The 18,985-nt window shown below is 38.6% G+C and overlaps 1 protein-coding gene across 2 annotated transcripts in view; it reads right to left on the reverse strand.

Moving 5' to 3' along the window:
* The window catches only part of slc8a1b (solute carrier family 8 member 1b), a 106,463-nt gene extending 88,993 nt beyond the window's left edge, over positions 1-17,470 (reverse strand). For both annotated transcript variants that reach the window (XM_072436320.1, XM_072436321.1), the window contains exons 1-3: positions 16,587-17,470; positions 15,994-16,158; positions 14,144-14,934 (exon numbers count right to left, since the gene is read on the reverse strand). In XM_072436320.1, the coding sequence (XP_072292421.1) occupies positions 14,144-14,934; positions 15,994-16,158; positions 16,587-17,462 (1,832 nt within the window). In that variant the 5' untranslated portion in view covers positions 17,463-17,470. The remainder of the gene's footprint in view (positions 1-14,143; positions 14,935-15,993; positions 16,159-16,586) is intronic.
* Positions 17,471-18,985: the final 1,515 nt, after the last annotated feature.

The following is an 18,985-nucleotide window of genomic DNA, read 5'->3' on the forward strand; positions in this document are numbered from 1 at the left end:
CCATAAACTGTGTTCCTTTTTCAAATTCAATAGAAGGGTCTTCGATGTTACAGAGTATTGACGAATGTATAAACTACTTAACTCTTCTCTTATATAATATGCATCTTACACACAATGACACAGAATGGTAGATCCCAGTCTTAAAGCCACACAATATTGAAATCAGGAAATCAGATGTGAGTTCAACACAAATTCTTATTGTTCAGTTTTTATGCTACTTTCAGTGCTTTGTATAGGACTTTTGCTTGTTTTACATATTTTAATGCACTGATGGAAAGGCATTTTTTTTAGTCCTGACTGTTGAAAAGCACTATACAAGTTTGGTTGATTGATATTTTAGCTTTTTTATTTTTTCTGAATGTTTTTTTCTGAAAATGTTTTCCTGGCTTTCATAGCAAGACACAACACTGACTAATTTGATTTTCAAAATGTCTTAGCTGTATTTAATCATTCTGATTAGCTATACAAGTGAGGACTGAACTTTGGCCTTGCAGTTCCATCCTTTGATACCTATTATCAGAAGTAGCCTTGTGAGCTCAAAGTCTCATTCCTTTTCATTAGTTTCTATACCTCCTGCTAACCTTCAAGCATCTGCTGCGCACCATCACCATCATCTTACCAAGTCACACAATTAGTTGTAACAATCTTAATGATGCCTCCACTTTCCCCATCAGGGAACTGCAGGGAAGGAAAATATGTCTGGAGCAACAAGCATTTCCATAAACTCAATATATTTGCATTTTGAAAATGTCTGACTTAGCATAATAATGGCATGTTTCATTTTTCAGATTGATTGATAGGAGATAAATTAAGTTGAATATTGAAACTACATCTCGCATACTTATGGAACGTTCTAATTGTTTAAAACATTTACATATATTATGTAAATACATTACACATGATCATGAGTTTCATGTATGTTCATTAACATGCACTGTCCCACCCAAATAAATAAATAAATGAATGAATAAATAAATAAATAAATGGTAGGTGGGGAGTCCTTGCCCCAAGTGGAGGAGTTCATCTTGGTTCACGAGTGAGGGAAGTATGGAACGTGAGATCGGTGCAGCGGCTGCAGTGATGTGGTCTGTTGTGGTGAAGAAGGAGCTGAGTCGAAAGACAAAGCTCTCAATTTACTGGTCAATCTATGTTCCTGCCCTCACCTATGGTCATGAGCTTTGGGTAATGAACAAAAGGACAAGATCGAGAATACATGCGGCCGAAATGAGTTTCCTCCGCCGGGTTGTTGGGCGCTCCATTGGAGATAGGGTGAGGAGCTTAGTCACATGGGAGGAACTCGATGTAGAGCTGCTGCTTTTCCACGTCGAGAAGAGCCAGCTGAGGTGGCTCGGGCATCTGTTCCGGATGCCTCCAGGGCGCCTCCCTGGGGAGGTATTTTGGGCATGTCTCACCGGGAAGAGGCCCCGTGGAAGACCCAGGACACTCTGGAGGGACTATGTCTCTCGGCTGGCCTGGGAAGGCCTCGGGATCCCCCCGGAGCAGTTGGAGGAAGTGTCTGGGAGTAGGAAGTCTGGGAGTCCCTGCTTGGAAGCAGCACTCTAAGAAGGGACTCCCCCGTGACCCAGCCCCAGATAAGCAGAAGAAGATGGATGGACATAGATATGGTTAAAACCAAGTTACCCAAGATTCCTAATGGCATGAATTGTATAACCTGAAATCTTTTCCCATTTTGAGTAAACAGACAACGTGGGTAGATAAGGTAAGTAGATGTTTTCCGTTGATTTCGGTACCTCAGGAAAGCCATTCACACGTGGGGAGAACATGCAAGTCCAGCACAGGCTGGTTATCAAACTCGGGCCACGATCACTACAAACAGACTCTCGTCCTATAACAGACCTGGACACTGATCTTTGGTCTCAAAGTCAAATTATAAAGCATCACAGCTTCAAACCTGGGGTCATCCACATTGGCTCTCACACTACAACATACAAACATAACCCATGTATGAGGATGTGGAGCTCAGGCTTCTCACACACTCACACACACAATACAAGCTTCAATCCTCACCACATTCCAGGTCAGAGAATGCTACTAAGGGAATTCCCAGCTGGGAATCCCAAATTATACTCCTGTTCCTGGGGTCACGGGAGAATTCCTAAGGGTCTGATCTTGTGGGAACCTAAAGTGATGCCAATGATTATGGATAATTTATATGTTACATAACACATGCTTAGGGCCATGCAGAGCATTATAGATGCATATGGTGCTGCAGTTTCTCTTTGAGTGGGATTTGTCTGGAGGACGTCCCTTGTGGCTGGTGTAGTAAAGCGGACCGCAGCACACCTACATTGTTATTATGCAGAAGGGAAATGAACTAATTGGGTCCTTGATAACAGATAATGGTAATTTAAACCGGATCTATAATTGGATTCAACATTTGAATACAGAATGAAGGGGGTTTGCAAAATCAAAATAAACCCTATAATCAGTGCTAAGATATATTGTGATGGGAAAACTGAAGCTCATTTTGAACATCTAAAACACATGTAATGTTGGTCATTTCCAGTGATAAGAAGAACACTTTGATTGTATTTAGTTACAGACTACTGAAAACCTGCATTAAGAAATGTATTTTGTAACGTATTTTGTTGCTTGATCTAATCAAAGTATTGTCTTTTGAATACTTTCATGTTGTGGTACATTATATTCAGTACTAGTGGAAACACTACATTTGTTGAGAACTTGATTTTAGGAACGTAACTGTATTCGAAACACCGCCAAATGAAAGTACTCTGAATATGTATTTTCCGTAAATGGCTCAAAACATTTTACAGTTGCCCAACAATAGAATGAGAAGTGTGAACCTATGTAGCCGACAAAAAGATGACGCTAAACAGGGCTAATTGTCCGTCACTGCTGGCTGTTGTTCACTTTGACTTTACTTCAGGGTTACAACACCGCGCCGTGACTCACAGATGTGACAATGTGCGGTGGCCAAAAGGTCCTCGAGTGTCTCCGAGTTATGTTTTCACTTCCCTCTGTCGTCTGTGTCAGTGTCAAAACCACTTGTGCATCTACGGTTCTAATCTGAGTTTTGCCTTGTGGGCGATCCTTGCACATATCGGGACTTTGTTTGTTGCGAGGTTAAGTGCAGTTTGGGTACTTGGCTTTGGGAAGTGCTTGGCTAAATGTTTACACAGTACACTCAGCGTCTGGGGAACGTTATCCTCCCTGGCATCGGAGCAAGATTTTCCACTTAAAATAACGCAGTGGGATTAACAACTTTATAAACAGATGTAACTTGGATTAAACGTATGCACTTCTGGTATTCTGTTTTCCGGCACAATCCACATCCTCTCTTGCACTAGGCAGTCACACATAATAGTATGCAAAATAAATGCTTTATTTATTTATTTTATTTATTGTGGTTTGGTCAAAAACAAAACACAAGGTGCTCAACATTCAAGCATAAAACTAAATTCGAGATACATTAATGTTTTTTGACCAGGTGTAGGCAGAAGCCAAGGCTTATTGTGCCTACCCTTCTCTCAAACGCTCAACATTGGTGGACATTTTATAGTTCACAAGCCACAGTTCATCAACAAAAACAACACTACATAATACTGGACAGTCTGCTCACAAGTATCCTCCCCAAGCATTCAAGGTATTATAACAAAGCTGCATTTTCATTCTGCTAAATATTTTCCTATGATTGTTTCCTTAAAGATTCTTTTTAACAGAAAAAAAGAAATGTCATTTTTTAATTCATCGCAACAATTGTTCCATAATTTAACTCCTTTACTTGACAAACAATGTTCCCTCAGCGTTGTTCTCACATAAGGTCTGTCAAATATACACGTTCCCCTTAAATTATATTTAATTTCCCTCTGGGTAAACTTTATCCTCAATGATGTAGGGAGTTGATTACATTTAACTAAATACATAAATTTAGCAGTATACAGGTCTACCAAATCATAACATTTTAAAAGCTTAGATTGAATGAACAAAGGGTGACTCTGTGAATTATAAGATGCATGATTGATCAGTCTAATGGCCTTTTTTGTAGAATGAAAATTGGTTTGGTTCTAGTTTTGTATGTGTTTCCCCAGATCTCAATACCATATGTTAAATATGGAGTAATGAGAGAACAGTAAAGTAAATATAAGGCATTTGTATAAAATTGCAATAGTTTTTGACACTTTTTTCAGTACATTTTGTATATGTGTTTTCCATGAAATTTTGCAATCTATGATCACTCCAAGAAACTTAATATAATTGACTCTTTCAATTTCATAACTATTTATTTTGATTTTGATATCATTATCTACATGTTTGTTACTGAATACCATAAATTTTGTTTTATTTAAGTTCAATGATAATTTATTTAATGCAAACCAGTTGTTTAGTTTATGCAGTTCTCTCTCCATCACCTTCACCAACTCACCAAGATTATGACCTGAGCAGTAAACTGTGGTATCCTCTGCAAACAAGATAAAATTAAGAACATCAGATACTTTTTGGATATCATTAATATATAATAAAAATATTTTTTGGCCCAAAACAGAGCCTTGTGGCACCCCACAACTAATTTGCTGACAACTAGACTCTGCTCCCTTCAGATGAACATATTGGAATCGATCCGATAAGTAATTATTTATCCAAGAATTTGCTTTTCCCCTAAAGCCATATTTTTCCATTTTTTGTAGTAAAATTGTGTGGTCAATTGTATCAAATGCTTTCTGTAAATCCAAAAATAAACCTATTGTATGGAGTTTTTGATCTAATGATTGGGAAATATTTTCAACCAGATTAACAACTGCCATCGTTGTGGACCTGTGTGCTCTAAAACCAAACTGACTGCTTTACGTCATCTTTTCCCTTCTGATTGGAAAGAAATATTCTAACTACATCGAAAGCAACTGGATTCACAGGCAATCAACATAAAAAAAGTACATGAGAAAATACGACAGAGATGGCCCTTTTTATATTTCTAGCACAGTTATCAAACACACTTAGGACTCAACAACTCTGAAATGCACTTCACATTTCTAAACCTTTCTACACTGTGGTGTGCTCCTCTTCGCCCCAATCTTCTTTTAAAGTGGACTTTTAAATGAAAAACAGATGAAAGATCTGAGCTTCTCCCGATCGCCCTGTTTCGCCGACCGACCCATGTGGATGTGACGTATTTCTGTTTTGAACGAGCACAGAGATGAAAAGGAGAAGCGTATGAATTGTTATCAGATCTCTGTAAGAACCCCACACTGGGGCTAGCACTGGCCCTGGCACAGATTAGCTTACACTGCATCTGCCGCATCAACAAAGCATGTGTGTGGGTGTGTTTGAATACTGTAGCAGCCTATAGGGAGCCAGACACCAGCCTTGTGAATGGATAGAGTGTGTGTATATGCGTGTTCAGTGTTGTGTTCGCTCGGATCAGATATACATCCCCGTACTACGCTCCAGGCCAAGGCTCTTCCTCCTGAACTGAACCCATTGCGGTGATTCAGGCCACTAAGCACCACAAATCAGTTTAACTTCCACTTGGTTATCACAGCTCGCGGTGTACTTTAGCCAGGAAGAGCGTTTGTGAAGGTTTAAAAGGATCCCTACTTCAATATTTATCTCCTCCATTAACATAGCTTTGCACACAATAAAAACAAATCTGTTGGAAGCAACTGTTTGTGCCACTGTTTGTACTTCCCAAGTAGCGTTTCAATGTAGTTATCTGGATTTATGTAATTAACTGAAGATCAGTGACTGATTTATAAGATGTGTGAGTTTTGTCGATGTCATATTTTTGCTGATTAAAACTATGACTAAAAGATTATATAGTCATCATCTAAGTCACATTGTTGTCAAATTAAACATAAATGAACTGAAAGGAACAAGTTGTAGAATATTGGGGATTCCTCTTTTCAATCTCAGAGCCAGAATCCAAACCATTTAGACATGTACCAAGAAACTATACAATTGATCATAGTTTGAATAAAAATATGTTGCCAGTTGGCTAAAACTCTTGTTTTTTTTTTTTACTAAAAAAGTTGTTGACTAAAACTAGACTAAAACTGAAGGGAAATAAGTTTCCTTTTCAGGGGAGTCCTGGCCGCAGAGTAGTATCATTTGAAAACTACTGAACTGAAGCTTAAATGTTATTTTGTGATGTAGTGCATGTTATGGGGGTATTTGTGGTGCTCTGTCTTAATCATCTATTGCATTTTAGTTTTGGCTCAGACTGAATTCATTTGCTCTGTTACTTTAGTGAAAGGTCTTGAATTAAAGCCAACACAAACAAAGCCACAAACTCCACTCTGGTCCCACTCTACAGTGCTATTCCTGTTAATGGCCGATTGCATCTGTGGATGTTTTTTTCCACTGCTGTATTCTTCTGCAGCTCTCTTTAAAAGAATATGACCCAGAGGAAAAAAGTAGGTGAAATAAACCATGATTTCATAAGAGTGGCATTTTAAATCATGTTGTAAATTGGAAATAAAAGTATATTTTCAAGGACAATTGGGGCCTGCTGATTTATTGATGGGGAAGAACAAAACAAGCACAGCTTTTTCCCTCTGTACATGGGGAGTCAAAATGGGAGATTAATTACCCAAAGTGCTCTTCTGCAAGACGACAGCTGAGACGCCCACAGTGTCCCAAACCATTCAGAGGGTTTAACCTGACCTGGTCCTCACGAATACAGATATTTAGCACAAACACAAATCACAGCAAACTTAACTTTAGATTAAAGCTGCTACCGGATTTTTACCGTCTGCTTTTTGACAATAAATCTGTACTGGGGCCAAAGAGTTTTACTTTATTATATGAAGACAATCAGGTACAGCCCCTTCAACTTTCAAAAAAATAGTTCGCTTGCTGCCAGGGAAAGACCAAAAGTGTTGTGGCTACAGATATCAACATTATTTGGTTAATCGATAATCATAATTATTCAGGTCACAATATAATTGTAAGAACTACAAAAAAGTGATTGTGAGAATCGTATCCAGCAACAAGTGCATTCAGTGCATTCTATACTACAAAACTACAAACAAAATACTTTTGGACAATTATATTGTCTATTGTATTTGTTTATTTTTTTCCATGAGAAAGTTTGATTTAATAAAACTAGACTTGTGAAAGAAAGCAAATTCTTCTCACAATAATGACAGTTAAATTTGATATTGTGACATCCCAAGTTGTCGCTGTTTGTTTGATTTATTTTGCTACAGAATACGGTTTTCCTGTTTCTAAAGAATGACAGACAGTCAAACAGAAGGGCAGAGAAAGGGGCTCAGCAAAGCGTAAAATGGTGTGAGCTTTTACTACAACTGCGAGCACTTGACTGCTTGGCCGTTGCAGCGGTTACCCACGGCAACACCACACTAATATGACGGTATGTTGTGGAAAAAGGCAACAATGATGCGGCCCAGTCCTGCATACAGAACAGGTGTAAATGAGAGAAGGAACAAAAACACAGTGGACTTGGACTTAAAATACTACCAGCTTAACCAACAGGCGCACAAAACAGGTGCTCAAACAAAAGACACTGGGTACATTTACATGGCCAGGAAAAATCTGAAAAGTGTAATCAGATAACCACTAATTAGATCAGATTTTCGGTATGTGTTTACATGCACAAAAGAAATCTCACAATCTTATTTTGTCTTTCATTCCTAACTTTGGTAGTTTGCCCTTTTGGCAGAATTGTCACTCTACATATATGTGAACGATCAGATAGAAATCTGATTACTCACAACAGCTGTGACTGATTACAAGCCTATCTCAATACACTGATACAGAAATCAGATAATGATCAATGATTTTTTTCTGTGCATGCAAACACAACCCACTGATAGGAGTCATCAAAACCATTGAACGATAAAATAAACAATAGAAATTAGAAATATTTAAATCACTTTGTCTCTTAAGATGACAAAAATATATCTATGTCATTACAATGTGGACTTTTGTCATCTTTGAAGCCAAGAGCGCACCAGTTTGAAAGAGAATGATTGACTATTTACTTTTAGCCCACATCACCAAATAATCCACAATGACTGGAGCACAAATGGCATTCCCAGTGGTGCTGCATGGCCTCAGAGAAACCCAGTTCTAATATCACAATCCCTGCATGTCTCAGAATTACCCTCAGCCTAACAATATTAGCTGGTTCATACTCATCCTTTAGAAGTACTTAGGGAAGACAGGCAATATAGTGAATGTGGAAGCAATGTCGCTAAGAGGTGTAGCAGACAAACAGGAGCTGTTCACACTATCAACAAATACATTTAGTTTGAAGTGCACATGATCTCCTGTATCTCCGATCTCCTATCTAACAACTTAGCAGCAAGAGCTAACAGGAAACAATGGAAAGGAATGCCTTTGCAGTTTAACTGAAGACATTCTAAATAAATCTGTAAAAAACAATACAGCAGTTCTCATTTTTTTGTGGCCAATTCAGCAAATGAGCTGTGGCTTTGTGATTTATTCAACTGTGGTTTGACATCACACGACATTCTCAATGCTCTGTGCGGACCGTCCCGATTCTCATGTTTACCACCACCACACACACTTCATTCACTTTCAGAAAATTCACCTTTCAGTCAAATAACTTCTTTTTATATGTATGTATTTTTATACATACACTAACTGAAAATTATTCAGAAATTCCCAAAGTCTAAAGTAAAATACCAAAACATACCTAGAGAACATGATTCAATCACTAAAAAACAAAGCCAAATCAAAGGTAAATCCTCCTGGTCTAAACCTTCACACTTGTTTTAACACCGGCTATAATCTTTTAAGCCTAACAAGCCTCTCATAGGGGGAAATGCCTTATCTTTTTGGCTTATCACAATACAAGTCCCCACTGTTAAGCCCTCGAGAGTGTTTATGGGGATAAAAAAGCACTATTAATTTCCAAAAACCTGTATGCCCTCTGCTTTGTCCCTGCAGTCCCTGGTGTGAAACCCTGAAGCTGAGGCCGTCCCCAGAACACAATGACAGAATCACTAGACAAAAAGGCGCAATATTTTTTTGTTTCAACCTGAATGTTTAAAATGAGCAACAAGTCTTTGACAGCACAACTAGCCAATTGTAAGGACCAGAGTTGTCAAAAGTATGGAAAACCAGATACTAATCAATACCAAAAGTAGTATCGCATTTATATTTAGTAGTTATTTAGTAGTTTATCGATTAAGTATAGATAAATATATACATATATATATATATATATATATATATATATATATATATATATATATATATATATATATATATAAAATCACATGCATAGGACAAAATTCGACCTTTCCTGAACAATTTTAGCATGATCTTGAGATTAATCGGCACCAGTAAGTGAAAGTATAAAAAAGAGTTTAACAAGACTAGTATATAAGATAGTACTATTACTTGATGTACTATGTATTTACTGCTATATATTGGTTTAGTTTTACACAATAAAGCTGAGATATATTACCACATTGAAGAGGACAGTATTTACATTTTTGTTTTGCTTTTTGTTAGTTTTTCATTCTAAGACACATTTATGAGTCTCTTTAAAGTTTACTCGGGATTCGGCTTCTCCAAAGTTGTTGGCTGCAAATTAAAAGTAATCCTATTTCTTTATCACAGTAAAGTTATTACTTTGCAGCTTACGCTCTTCTCTCAGCACCACCAAAAACATCTAATAAAATAAATTCCAATCATCACAACTCGCACATATTTTCACAGTTGTAATCATCTGTTCATTTTAGCAGCAGTGGATTTGGCTCTCCCTGTTGCCATCTTCTGCTGTTTATTAATGCTGCATATATTTCCCCCCAAGTTCTCATGTGTGTATCCATAATTATGTCACCATGTAACCAGAATCCCTCCTATTTGAGGACCAGAGGGCACTTCCATTATACCAGTTAGACCCTGATGCAGTCTTTTTTAGCTCCATCACCATCAACTGTGCCCCCACATATTTTTATAGTTTATGTCCAAATACAGATCATATTCCCCGCAACGTGACAACTGCTTTAGCTCAATGTGTGATTTCAATATTGGCTGCGAGCTACAAAGAATTATCCAATATGTTTACTATCAATGCCGCAAAACGTCTAATGCCTGAACTTGATCTGCAATCTACAATATTATTTGTGAGACATATCATGCTCTGTCTGAGTAATAAAACCTTTTATTTCAGATCATGCCATATTTTGGTGTCTGTGTATTGACCAGTTAAACTTTATTATTCGATTACTATCCGATTAGTCCCACTCCCAATTATTCAATCACATGCTCCAAAATACCCTGGAAAAAAAGCATTCTTCTGACTGTAATGTAACTCGGCCTGGTGATAGAGGTGGGAGATGCATCGAAACATTTAGAATATAATTGTTGTTTAGGAGATATGCAAAATCGGAACGACGAATTCAAATAATTAATAATAATTAAAATGATAAAATGCCTGTAAAAAGAGACAGACACGTCAAGTTTAGTCTCCAAAACGAGTGTATAAAGTGATGTTTCTGTGTAATTATCATATTCTTGTGAGATACTTTGATCTCAACAAGACAATTACGGGCACATTTGATCACATTCCATCCTGACAAAATGTGATAATATCGTCATAATGTTGTTAGAATAAAATACGTCTGTGTCACATACACCACACATTATTTAAAGTCCAGAATGGTACATCAATTATGAAATATGAAATGCCAAGCAAGCCAATAGTAAACTTTTTTTCTAAATCCCAAAAATATTGAGGTATAACTTTTGCGTCAAGCCCAATCAGGTGTCACTTTTCTACATGGAGAGCTACTATACTGTAGAACATTCTAGGCAAAGTATTAACATCCCCGTGGAGAAGTTAGTGCACTTAAAGCCATCAATTAGTGCAAAAAACAAATGCTAACATAAAAAATGACTCTTGTATTCATGATCACTATTGACCCCCAAAAAGTGGTCATATTCTCTCCTCCAAATCCCATATTCCCACAATGTTTAAGCGTGCATTTCCAAAGACTGATCTGTGCTGGTTATTGGAGTGTGAAGTGCCAGTCTGCTCCATGCTTGTGTGCGTAGGAGGAGCTCTAATTTGATTCACGACTGTACCATGTTCCTCCACTGCACCGCTTGTTTATGGAAATTGCATAATTGGCAGTGTTTGTGTGTGTGCATGCATGTGTGTAACCTTTGTGTTTAGTTCTACCGCATGGGGTTAGAAAATCACTGCCCCCAAGACCAGACGAGTACAACACAGGGCTCTTTAGTGCCGTTAATCTAATTATTACATGGGTCAGATGGTAAGTTTCTCCAGAAAATGTTTGTGCTTTGGACACATTTTAATTGGCGACCTTTGGTGCGTTCTTTCAATTACAAGTCTCAATGTACCCACAAAAAATAAAAACAATAAAAAATGACAATTGATACATGACACAATTAATAATTCTGTCATTTAGGGTTGTTAAAAAAAAAAAAAAATTGCAGATAATAATACCAACATTTTAATTGAATATTCATACTAATTTCATCCAGTGTCGATACTGAAAAAATGTAGCCTTTCATGAATAGTTTTAGACTGGTCCAGACTGGAGCTATATTAGAACTAGTCAAGACCACACAGCAATATTAAATGTACTACTTCTCGTTTGTGCTGAAAACTACAGTCAATTGTTTCATAAAACTGTGTGACAAAACTATATGATTTGGCTTTTATCTTGCAATGCTTTAGCGCTGAATCCTGACTTCTTTCTTGGCCCTTTACTTTTCATTACATATCTTTGAGGAAAATCTCACCACACTAAATCTGAACAAACAAAACTATCTTTATACACATATATAAAATGTAAGACACAAAACATCTGGAGTTACAGTGTGTAAATGTTATTTCAAGTTCAAGCTGTATTTGACGGTGTATAATTGATCAAGACAATCGCGTCAAATTAAACGTTGTGTCAACATTAACATTTGCTTTGTGTGCCTCTCGGCTATAAATAACACACCAGTCTTGCTGCAGTTAATTCAAAATCAAGTGCACCTTTTTGGGTCATTCAGCACTGTGTTCATAAAATCAGTTCACACTTACCTATCCGCACACACATAAACACACACTAACACACACACTCAAATGTATCAATCTTCTTGGGAACACACAAATACAAGACCTCAAGTATTGGCTAGACACATTGCGAGGTCTTACCCAGGCAAAGTGAAAGGCGGGGTGCAGTCTGACAAGCTGGAACTAGCAACTTTGTGCTCAAAACTTTTTCTCTCATATTTTCAATCCCATGTAGCCTCCTCTGCAATCATTTATGCACCACTACCAGCAGCCCAGTCTTTCATGCTTCATCCTACTCTCTCACAGTAACTTAATCAGGGTAGCTCTGGCCTGGAGGCACACACATTTAGATCGGCTAATTCATTTTTTTTTTCCACTGTAAAAAAAAAAAAAAGTCCTCAGTTTTCCTTCCGTTGGGACATAATTCAACACTTACTATTCATATAAATGGTGCGCCAGGGAAATTGAGAATACAAGTCACTGAAAAATGCATTCGGAAACATGATTAATATGATGACCTATGTTATACTGTATGTCAAATCTACAAATTGACAGAAAACTGACTTAGAACTGATGGGATAATGAGTAATTAACCTTTTGTACAAGAGAAAAGGCAGCTATAGTTAAAAATGATCAAAAGAACAGTGAGATTCATTTACCATTACTCATAAAAGATTCATCATGACATTTCAATGGTCACACGTAATAATTAAAACCTTTCCAAACTCACCCTCCAACATTTTGCCTCTAATGTCTGTAATGCGTTTGACCACATTTCTAACTCCATATTCAACTTACTCAAGCACAAAAGCTTGACTAACTGAAAGTACAAAGGTTTGTGAGGGTTTGTGGGTCTCTTATTCTGCCCCAAAGTGCTTCAATAAAATTGTATGTGGCTAACTTGAATATGACAAACAATGTTAAGTAAGAAAATTGCAAAACCACAAAATACTATTCAATATTTGTTGTAAAATCCATTTTGTTTGACTTACAAATTCCCACATTACAGCAAAAGTAAGCACAATGCATCACAATATTTCAAACTTGACACAGAACAAGTTTCTCCTGCTCACGTTGTAAGAAAATGTCATTAAGCTCCAAGCTATTAGTCCTTTATTTTCCACACTTTCTGCACTTAGAGACAAAGGCTACAGCACAAGACCGCGAGCGCTTTTGACATGCGTCCAAAAGGCAATCATGACCCTCGCCATGACTCACCATCGGATAATAGGGTCCTCAGTCAACTAAGACCAGCTTGAACTGTTGCTGTGGAATTTCACAGCGGGAATCCTGCAAGAGTGGCTTCAAGACCTTTTTTCAACAGAACGGACAATGCCGAGCTGCCTCAGTGACTTGTTGCTATGGGGATTTGTCTTCCACTATTAAGTTATTTAAAAAGGCCAAACTTCATTTATGTCCCCAAATTAAATCAATTCATCCTGCCAGTTATTAAATAACTGCTGACGGAAAAGTTCTTGGTCAAAGGTGAACCGCGTCACTTTTATGGTGAAGCGTACGCCAACTGCTTGTCTAATAATGGAGATGTTATTGCTTTGCCTGGAATGTTCCACAGTATTGCATTAAATGTATGAAGGATTAATATGGGTGTTTTTATTGATCAAAAATACCTAAACGCATTCTTACGGTGAGTGAAGTTATCTCTCAAAAGATCTGACCTTTACCATGGCCTGGTGGCACCACTTTCTTGTCTCCATGGAAATAAACAAGACAAGTGTAATGTCATACCGTAGAATGCAACTTGCCTCTCCTTACACTCTTCCAAAAAGTTACGCAGTGCACCTTTAAGTATTTGCATGAAGGAATACCAGCAGATCCATTAGAAACTAAGCCGACGATAATTCTTTAGAAGCTGTGCAATGCCAACAATTCTTTTGAAGATATTTTAAACTTGCTTTGCTCAACAAATTAACAAAATAACAGACTGCAGCAACTAAACAGAATTGAAGAAAAGAGAAAGAATAGTTTAAAGGACAGAAAATAGCTGTCTTTTCAGTAAACATCGCAGAGTCCACCAACATCAACCACCACATCACACACTCACACGCAATATAACACCAAGTATTACAAACAAACAAATCAATCTACTCAAACATACAAAACGTAACTCAGGGTACTCACAAAATTTCGTCGTTCTGAAATTCAAGGACGCCATGAATATCTTCAAAATCTTCCCCTCCCCCTTTGGCCGTTCCTTCGACCGTCTTGTACGGCAGCATGACCACGCCCCGAGCTCCGGACGTACGCAGCACCTTGACCTCCATGGTGCCCACGCTCTCACTCACATGGACCACAGGCTCCTCGAAGGTAAAGATACCAGCATGGTCGTCGTCAAAGATCGTGACCGTAGCGGTTGAAGGTAAGCCGAGACACGCAACGGAGTCGACGTGATTGGCCGTTTCGCCCTCCTCTGGCTCCTCCCCCTCTGACGTCAACACTTTCACATTGGACAGGTGAATCAGGAAGTTCTCGTCTTCTTCAAAGATATCGTCATCGATGATTCCAACACGGACTTCTTTCATGGTTTCGCCGGGCTTGAACACGATCACGCCCTCGGTGAATTCGTAATCTGAACCGGCGTTCGCTGTTCCGTCTTCCGTGCGGTACTCCACTGAAAGGGTTTTGCCGAGGTCTCCACCGCGCCTCACGACGTTAACCGCAACAGTGCCGCAGTTCTCGAGACACTGGTAGGAGCATGGTTCAAAAAAGAGCTTGGAGACCGGGTCGTTTTCACCGACATCAGAACGGACCTCATGCATGCTCACGGCTTTGCGGGCTTGATCAGCGGCGTGCTTTTTGAGGATATTTCCCGCTCCCGTCATTAGTCTGGTCGCCTGGCAACGGTAGAATGCACGGCTCTTCTGTTGTTGGCTCAGGACCTGGTAGTTGGCAAGTTCAATGAGTTGTTCCACCTAAGAAATAAGAAATAAAAGAAAGAATGGAGACAGCTTTACTGCGACAAGTTGGCCACTGTCCATGGTGTACCCCGCCTAAGGCCCGAAGTCACTGGGATAGGCTCCAGTCACCCGCGACCCCGAAAGGGAACAAGCGGTAGAAAATGGATGGATGGATGGAGACAGCAAAGAAAGTAAAGTAAAAAAGTGTTCTCTTGACGTTTTAAGTCAAGATTCCTTGACACAGGCACCAGTGTGAAGCCAAAAATAAACTGTCTCCCTCCACACAACTATAAGCTGTCTGGAAATTATTCTTTCTAACTTATCTGGATGAATAATTTATCACCCCAGGAGTGGCAACCTGATGAAGTCAAAAGAAGTGAGTCATACTATAAAGCCTAAAGCGATCATTACTCAATCACCAGATGATTCTACAAATACAATACAACAAGAAGAGCAAACTCATAAACTTTACAATAGGGCTCATGTATGAGTGCACTTTCATTTCCTCCCAAACCACAACTCCCTGAGGCCCAACAACACATTAAGAGAAGAATACAAACTTCATAACAAACCACAGAAAACTCCTTGAAAAATACTTTTCATTGTGAGTAAAGAAACGCATATTGGTGTCTTCCACTGCACTTTTCCCAAATTAAAACCAGTAATCCTAACACATTTCTAAACTGCTCTTTATTAGAGCAGATATCTTTTGACAACATTAGAGGTTGATACTAAATATACTCAATTCAATCATTAATTCTGTGGCCTTATATGTTCAGTTAGTAGTGTTGATGTGTTGGCTGATTTGTCTGGAAATTGGAAGGAAAGGTTATGAAAGAAAAATTTATGACTGTGTCCCTAGTCACTAGAGGTAAGTAAAGAAACATGTTATTTATCATAGTTATGTTACAGAAAACAGCATGAAAAATGATATTAAAATAAACAGCGGATTTATTCACTACCTAAAAAACGGTTGGGTCTATGCCTTAAGGTACATCTATCATCCATGGGTTACTTGCCCTTGGAATAACATTTATTGGGCCATTATTTAACCATTCATACTCTAATACTAACCTCTTTGTCTGGGTGTTTCTGTTTGAGCTCTTTCAAGATTTTGGCCATGTCCCTCCTGGTCTCCTCCTCGTCCAGATCTTTCTCATCGATATCAAACCCCAAAGGACCGTCCAGGAAGTCAATGGCATGCGAGTTCAGCATTTTACCATCCAACTCGATGTCCACCTGTGATGAGAGGAAAAAATAAAAGTAAAAAAACATATACAGCAATCAGCAAAACAGAGCTGCATTTCACCATAACAAGATGCAAATTTTCATTTTATTGCTGAAAAAAGGCTACGTATGTAGGATTACTACAGTCAATCTGAGTCAATCAAAATAGAACTTTGAGTAAACTATGATGGGGAAAACTGTTATAACACGGTAAAAATATATTACAGAATGTGGCACATGTTCATATTTCTTTAAGTGTTTGTAGTTCTACACACATTGCAAAACAATTGTGTTAAAACCTTTCCTTCAGTTTAAGTGGTGTCATGCTGACTTTTACCCTTGATATTGTAGCGATACTAATAGGTTAATGTAGGAATGGTTGGGCCTGTAGTTCCCTAGTCCATAAAGACAACACCTCTATGTATAGACGGTGTAAATACCTTGGAAGGCAGAGGCCGATCCCCTTCAGTCTCGATGATCATGCCGCGCTGCTTGCCAGTCCGGTAGCGCTTGTACACATATTTGTAAAAGAGCAGGCGTCGATCAGCTACCCAGGCGAACACCACGCAGATGGGGAAGAAGAGGAAGGTCAGAAGCCCCTCCCACACCTGCACCACACCTGGCGAGATCACCGCCAGAATCAAGTAGAGCCAAATGTACGCAAAGATACTCCAGGTGGCGGTGACGAAGAAGACTCGGAGATGCTTGACTTTCCTGGTCTCGCCATCGGGCACCACGTAGACGCAAAGTCCAATGATGACAAACATGTTGAAGGCTGCAGAACCTACAATTGTAGAAGGTCCAAGGGTGCCAGCGTCAAACCCGTGACCTATAATCTCAATGACAGACAGCAAAATCTCAGGGGCAGAAGAACCAAGGGCCATAAGAGTTAAATTTGACACTGTTTCGTTCCAGATTCGGACAGTGGTAGTCGTAGTTTCCCCATTGGGTTTCTTGATTGTGATTTCTTTCTCTTGAGATGTAATGACCTCTATTGATGCCATGAAGCGGTCTGCGACAATGGACACCCCAAGAAACATGTAGGCAAGAGCTACAAAGTAAACCGTTGCTCGGGCAACCTTGTCACCGAATGAAGGATTTATGGGCTCCCAGACGGGCAGGATCACCCCTCTGGCGCACTGCTCTGGTTTGCTGCACTCAGTTTTATTAGTGGAAACGGCTGAGACGGAGCCGTCCAAGCTGGGCTGAGGGGGCGCTCCAGCCACAGAGGGTGGGACCTTGAGGAGCGAAATCAAAACGATGACAGTTAGCCTCAGCGCAGGGGACAGGGCGGAGGAGCGATCCCAGCGGCCCATGGTGAAGGATGCTTTGTAGAGCCTATGAAGACAAAGAGAAGAGAGTCAATATTACATTTTTGTATCAATATCTTGGTTTTAAAATCTACTCATTTTTTGAGTAACATGTAAGTTTGTATATTATACAAACTTACATGTTACTCAAAAAATCAATTAACTAACCACAAAAAAAAAGTCTTTTGGTGGGGATAATCTCAATGTTATTGATAAATGTATCATACATGTGCTAAAACATGCCTTTAAATGCCCTTTTTAGGGTTGCAAATGTAAAAAAATATGATTAACTTAAAAAGTGCAATTTTCTGTTTATTTAAAAAATCACACAAATTCAATTTTTTTCAATACTAATTGTGCATATTTCCAAAATATATTATATACTCTGCCACCTCAACGTAGCACACTATATTTAGAAGAATAAAACCTTCAAGAAGAAAATTGGTTAATTGGGTTCAAGAAATAGCCTTTTCCAACAAGCAACATTATTTTAAACGGAGCCCTGAACACATGCCACTGCCATTCATGGTATGTAACAATATAATGTGACAAAATTAGCTACCAAATAAGTTCATTGACTTAATGGGTAAACTCTTCTGACACACAAGTGTTTGATGAGAAAGATGTCTGGAAATCATTTTAATCAATGTAAAGTGACTGCCATAGTTACATTGCATACATGATTGGTTATGTTGTATGGCGAATGCCCATAGGGAAATCTGCATGTGTATTAGCATATTATGTGTCCTGTGATTACAACTCTTTGCACTATATGTTCAGTGTGGATATTCTGGCATGCTCTGATCCGAATGAAACATTTGCATATTTTATCTAGATCATGTCATGTTTAGCCTCCATGAAAGGAATTAGCACTCAAATGCAAACCATATAAAGTAGGTTAATTAGGATTTCCATAACCATTTTTTTCTTAGAACTTATGGAATCTCATATATTGGCTCTCACACAACAGACAACTTTACTTATTTATAGACAAATAAATGTATACTAATCTTTACAAACTGCTGGAACCAAATAATATGTATCCAAAACCACCATAACAGCTGTCACTTGTATTTTACTCTGCTTTTACAATTCATTTTTTACACCCCATGAATTAATCCAATTGTCTCTGAGATTTACAGGTTTTGATCATAAGTATGACTTATATTCATCGTATGAGTTCTAGATCAACCTTACTGACTTGTAATACCCTCAGATCAATAAGTGTGGCGCGGTCACACTCGCACACCAACATCCATTTCTCAATAATTAACTATAGACAATGTTACCAGCAGATGCAGCAGAATCCAGGAAATATCAATTGCAGCAGGCAGCAGCATCACCAGTATTGTCTTGTGGTTTTTCACCTACTTGAGAATTGAAAATGAAGCTGTAAATCTGCCACAGTATGAATTGTGTCGTTTATTGCACACAGCAAATGTTAAAAACCGCGAGTGATCCTGCCCCCCAGAAAGAGCAGGCGAAAGTGAGAGTCTTCATTCATATAAAAGTGAACAGTTGCTAAAACA

This window comes from Eucyclogobius newberryi, unplaced genomic scaffold (genome assembly GCF_026437365.1).
Source record: "Eucyclogobius newberryi isolate DKJ021-1_F unplaced genomic scaffold, fEucNew1.0.hap1 SCAF_8, whole genome shotgun sequence".
Classification (NCBI taxonomy): Eukaryota; Metazoa; Chordata; class Actinopteri; order Gobiiformes; family Gobiidae; genus Eucyclogobius; species Eucyclogobius newberryi.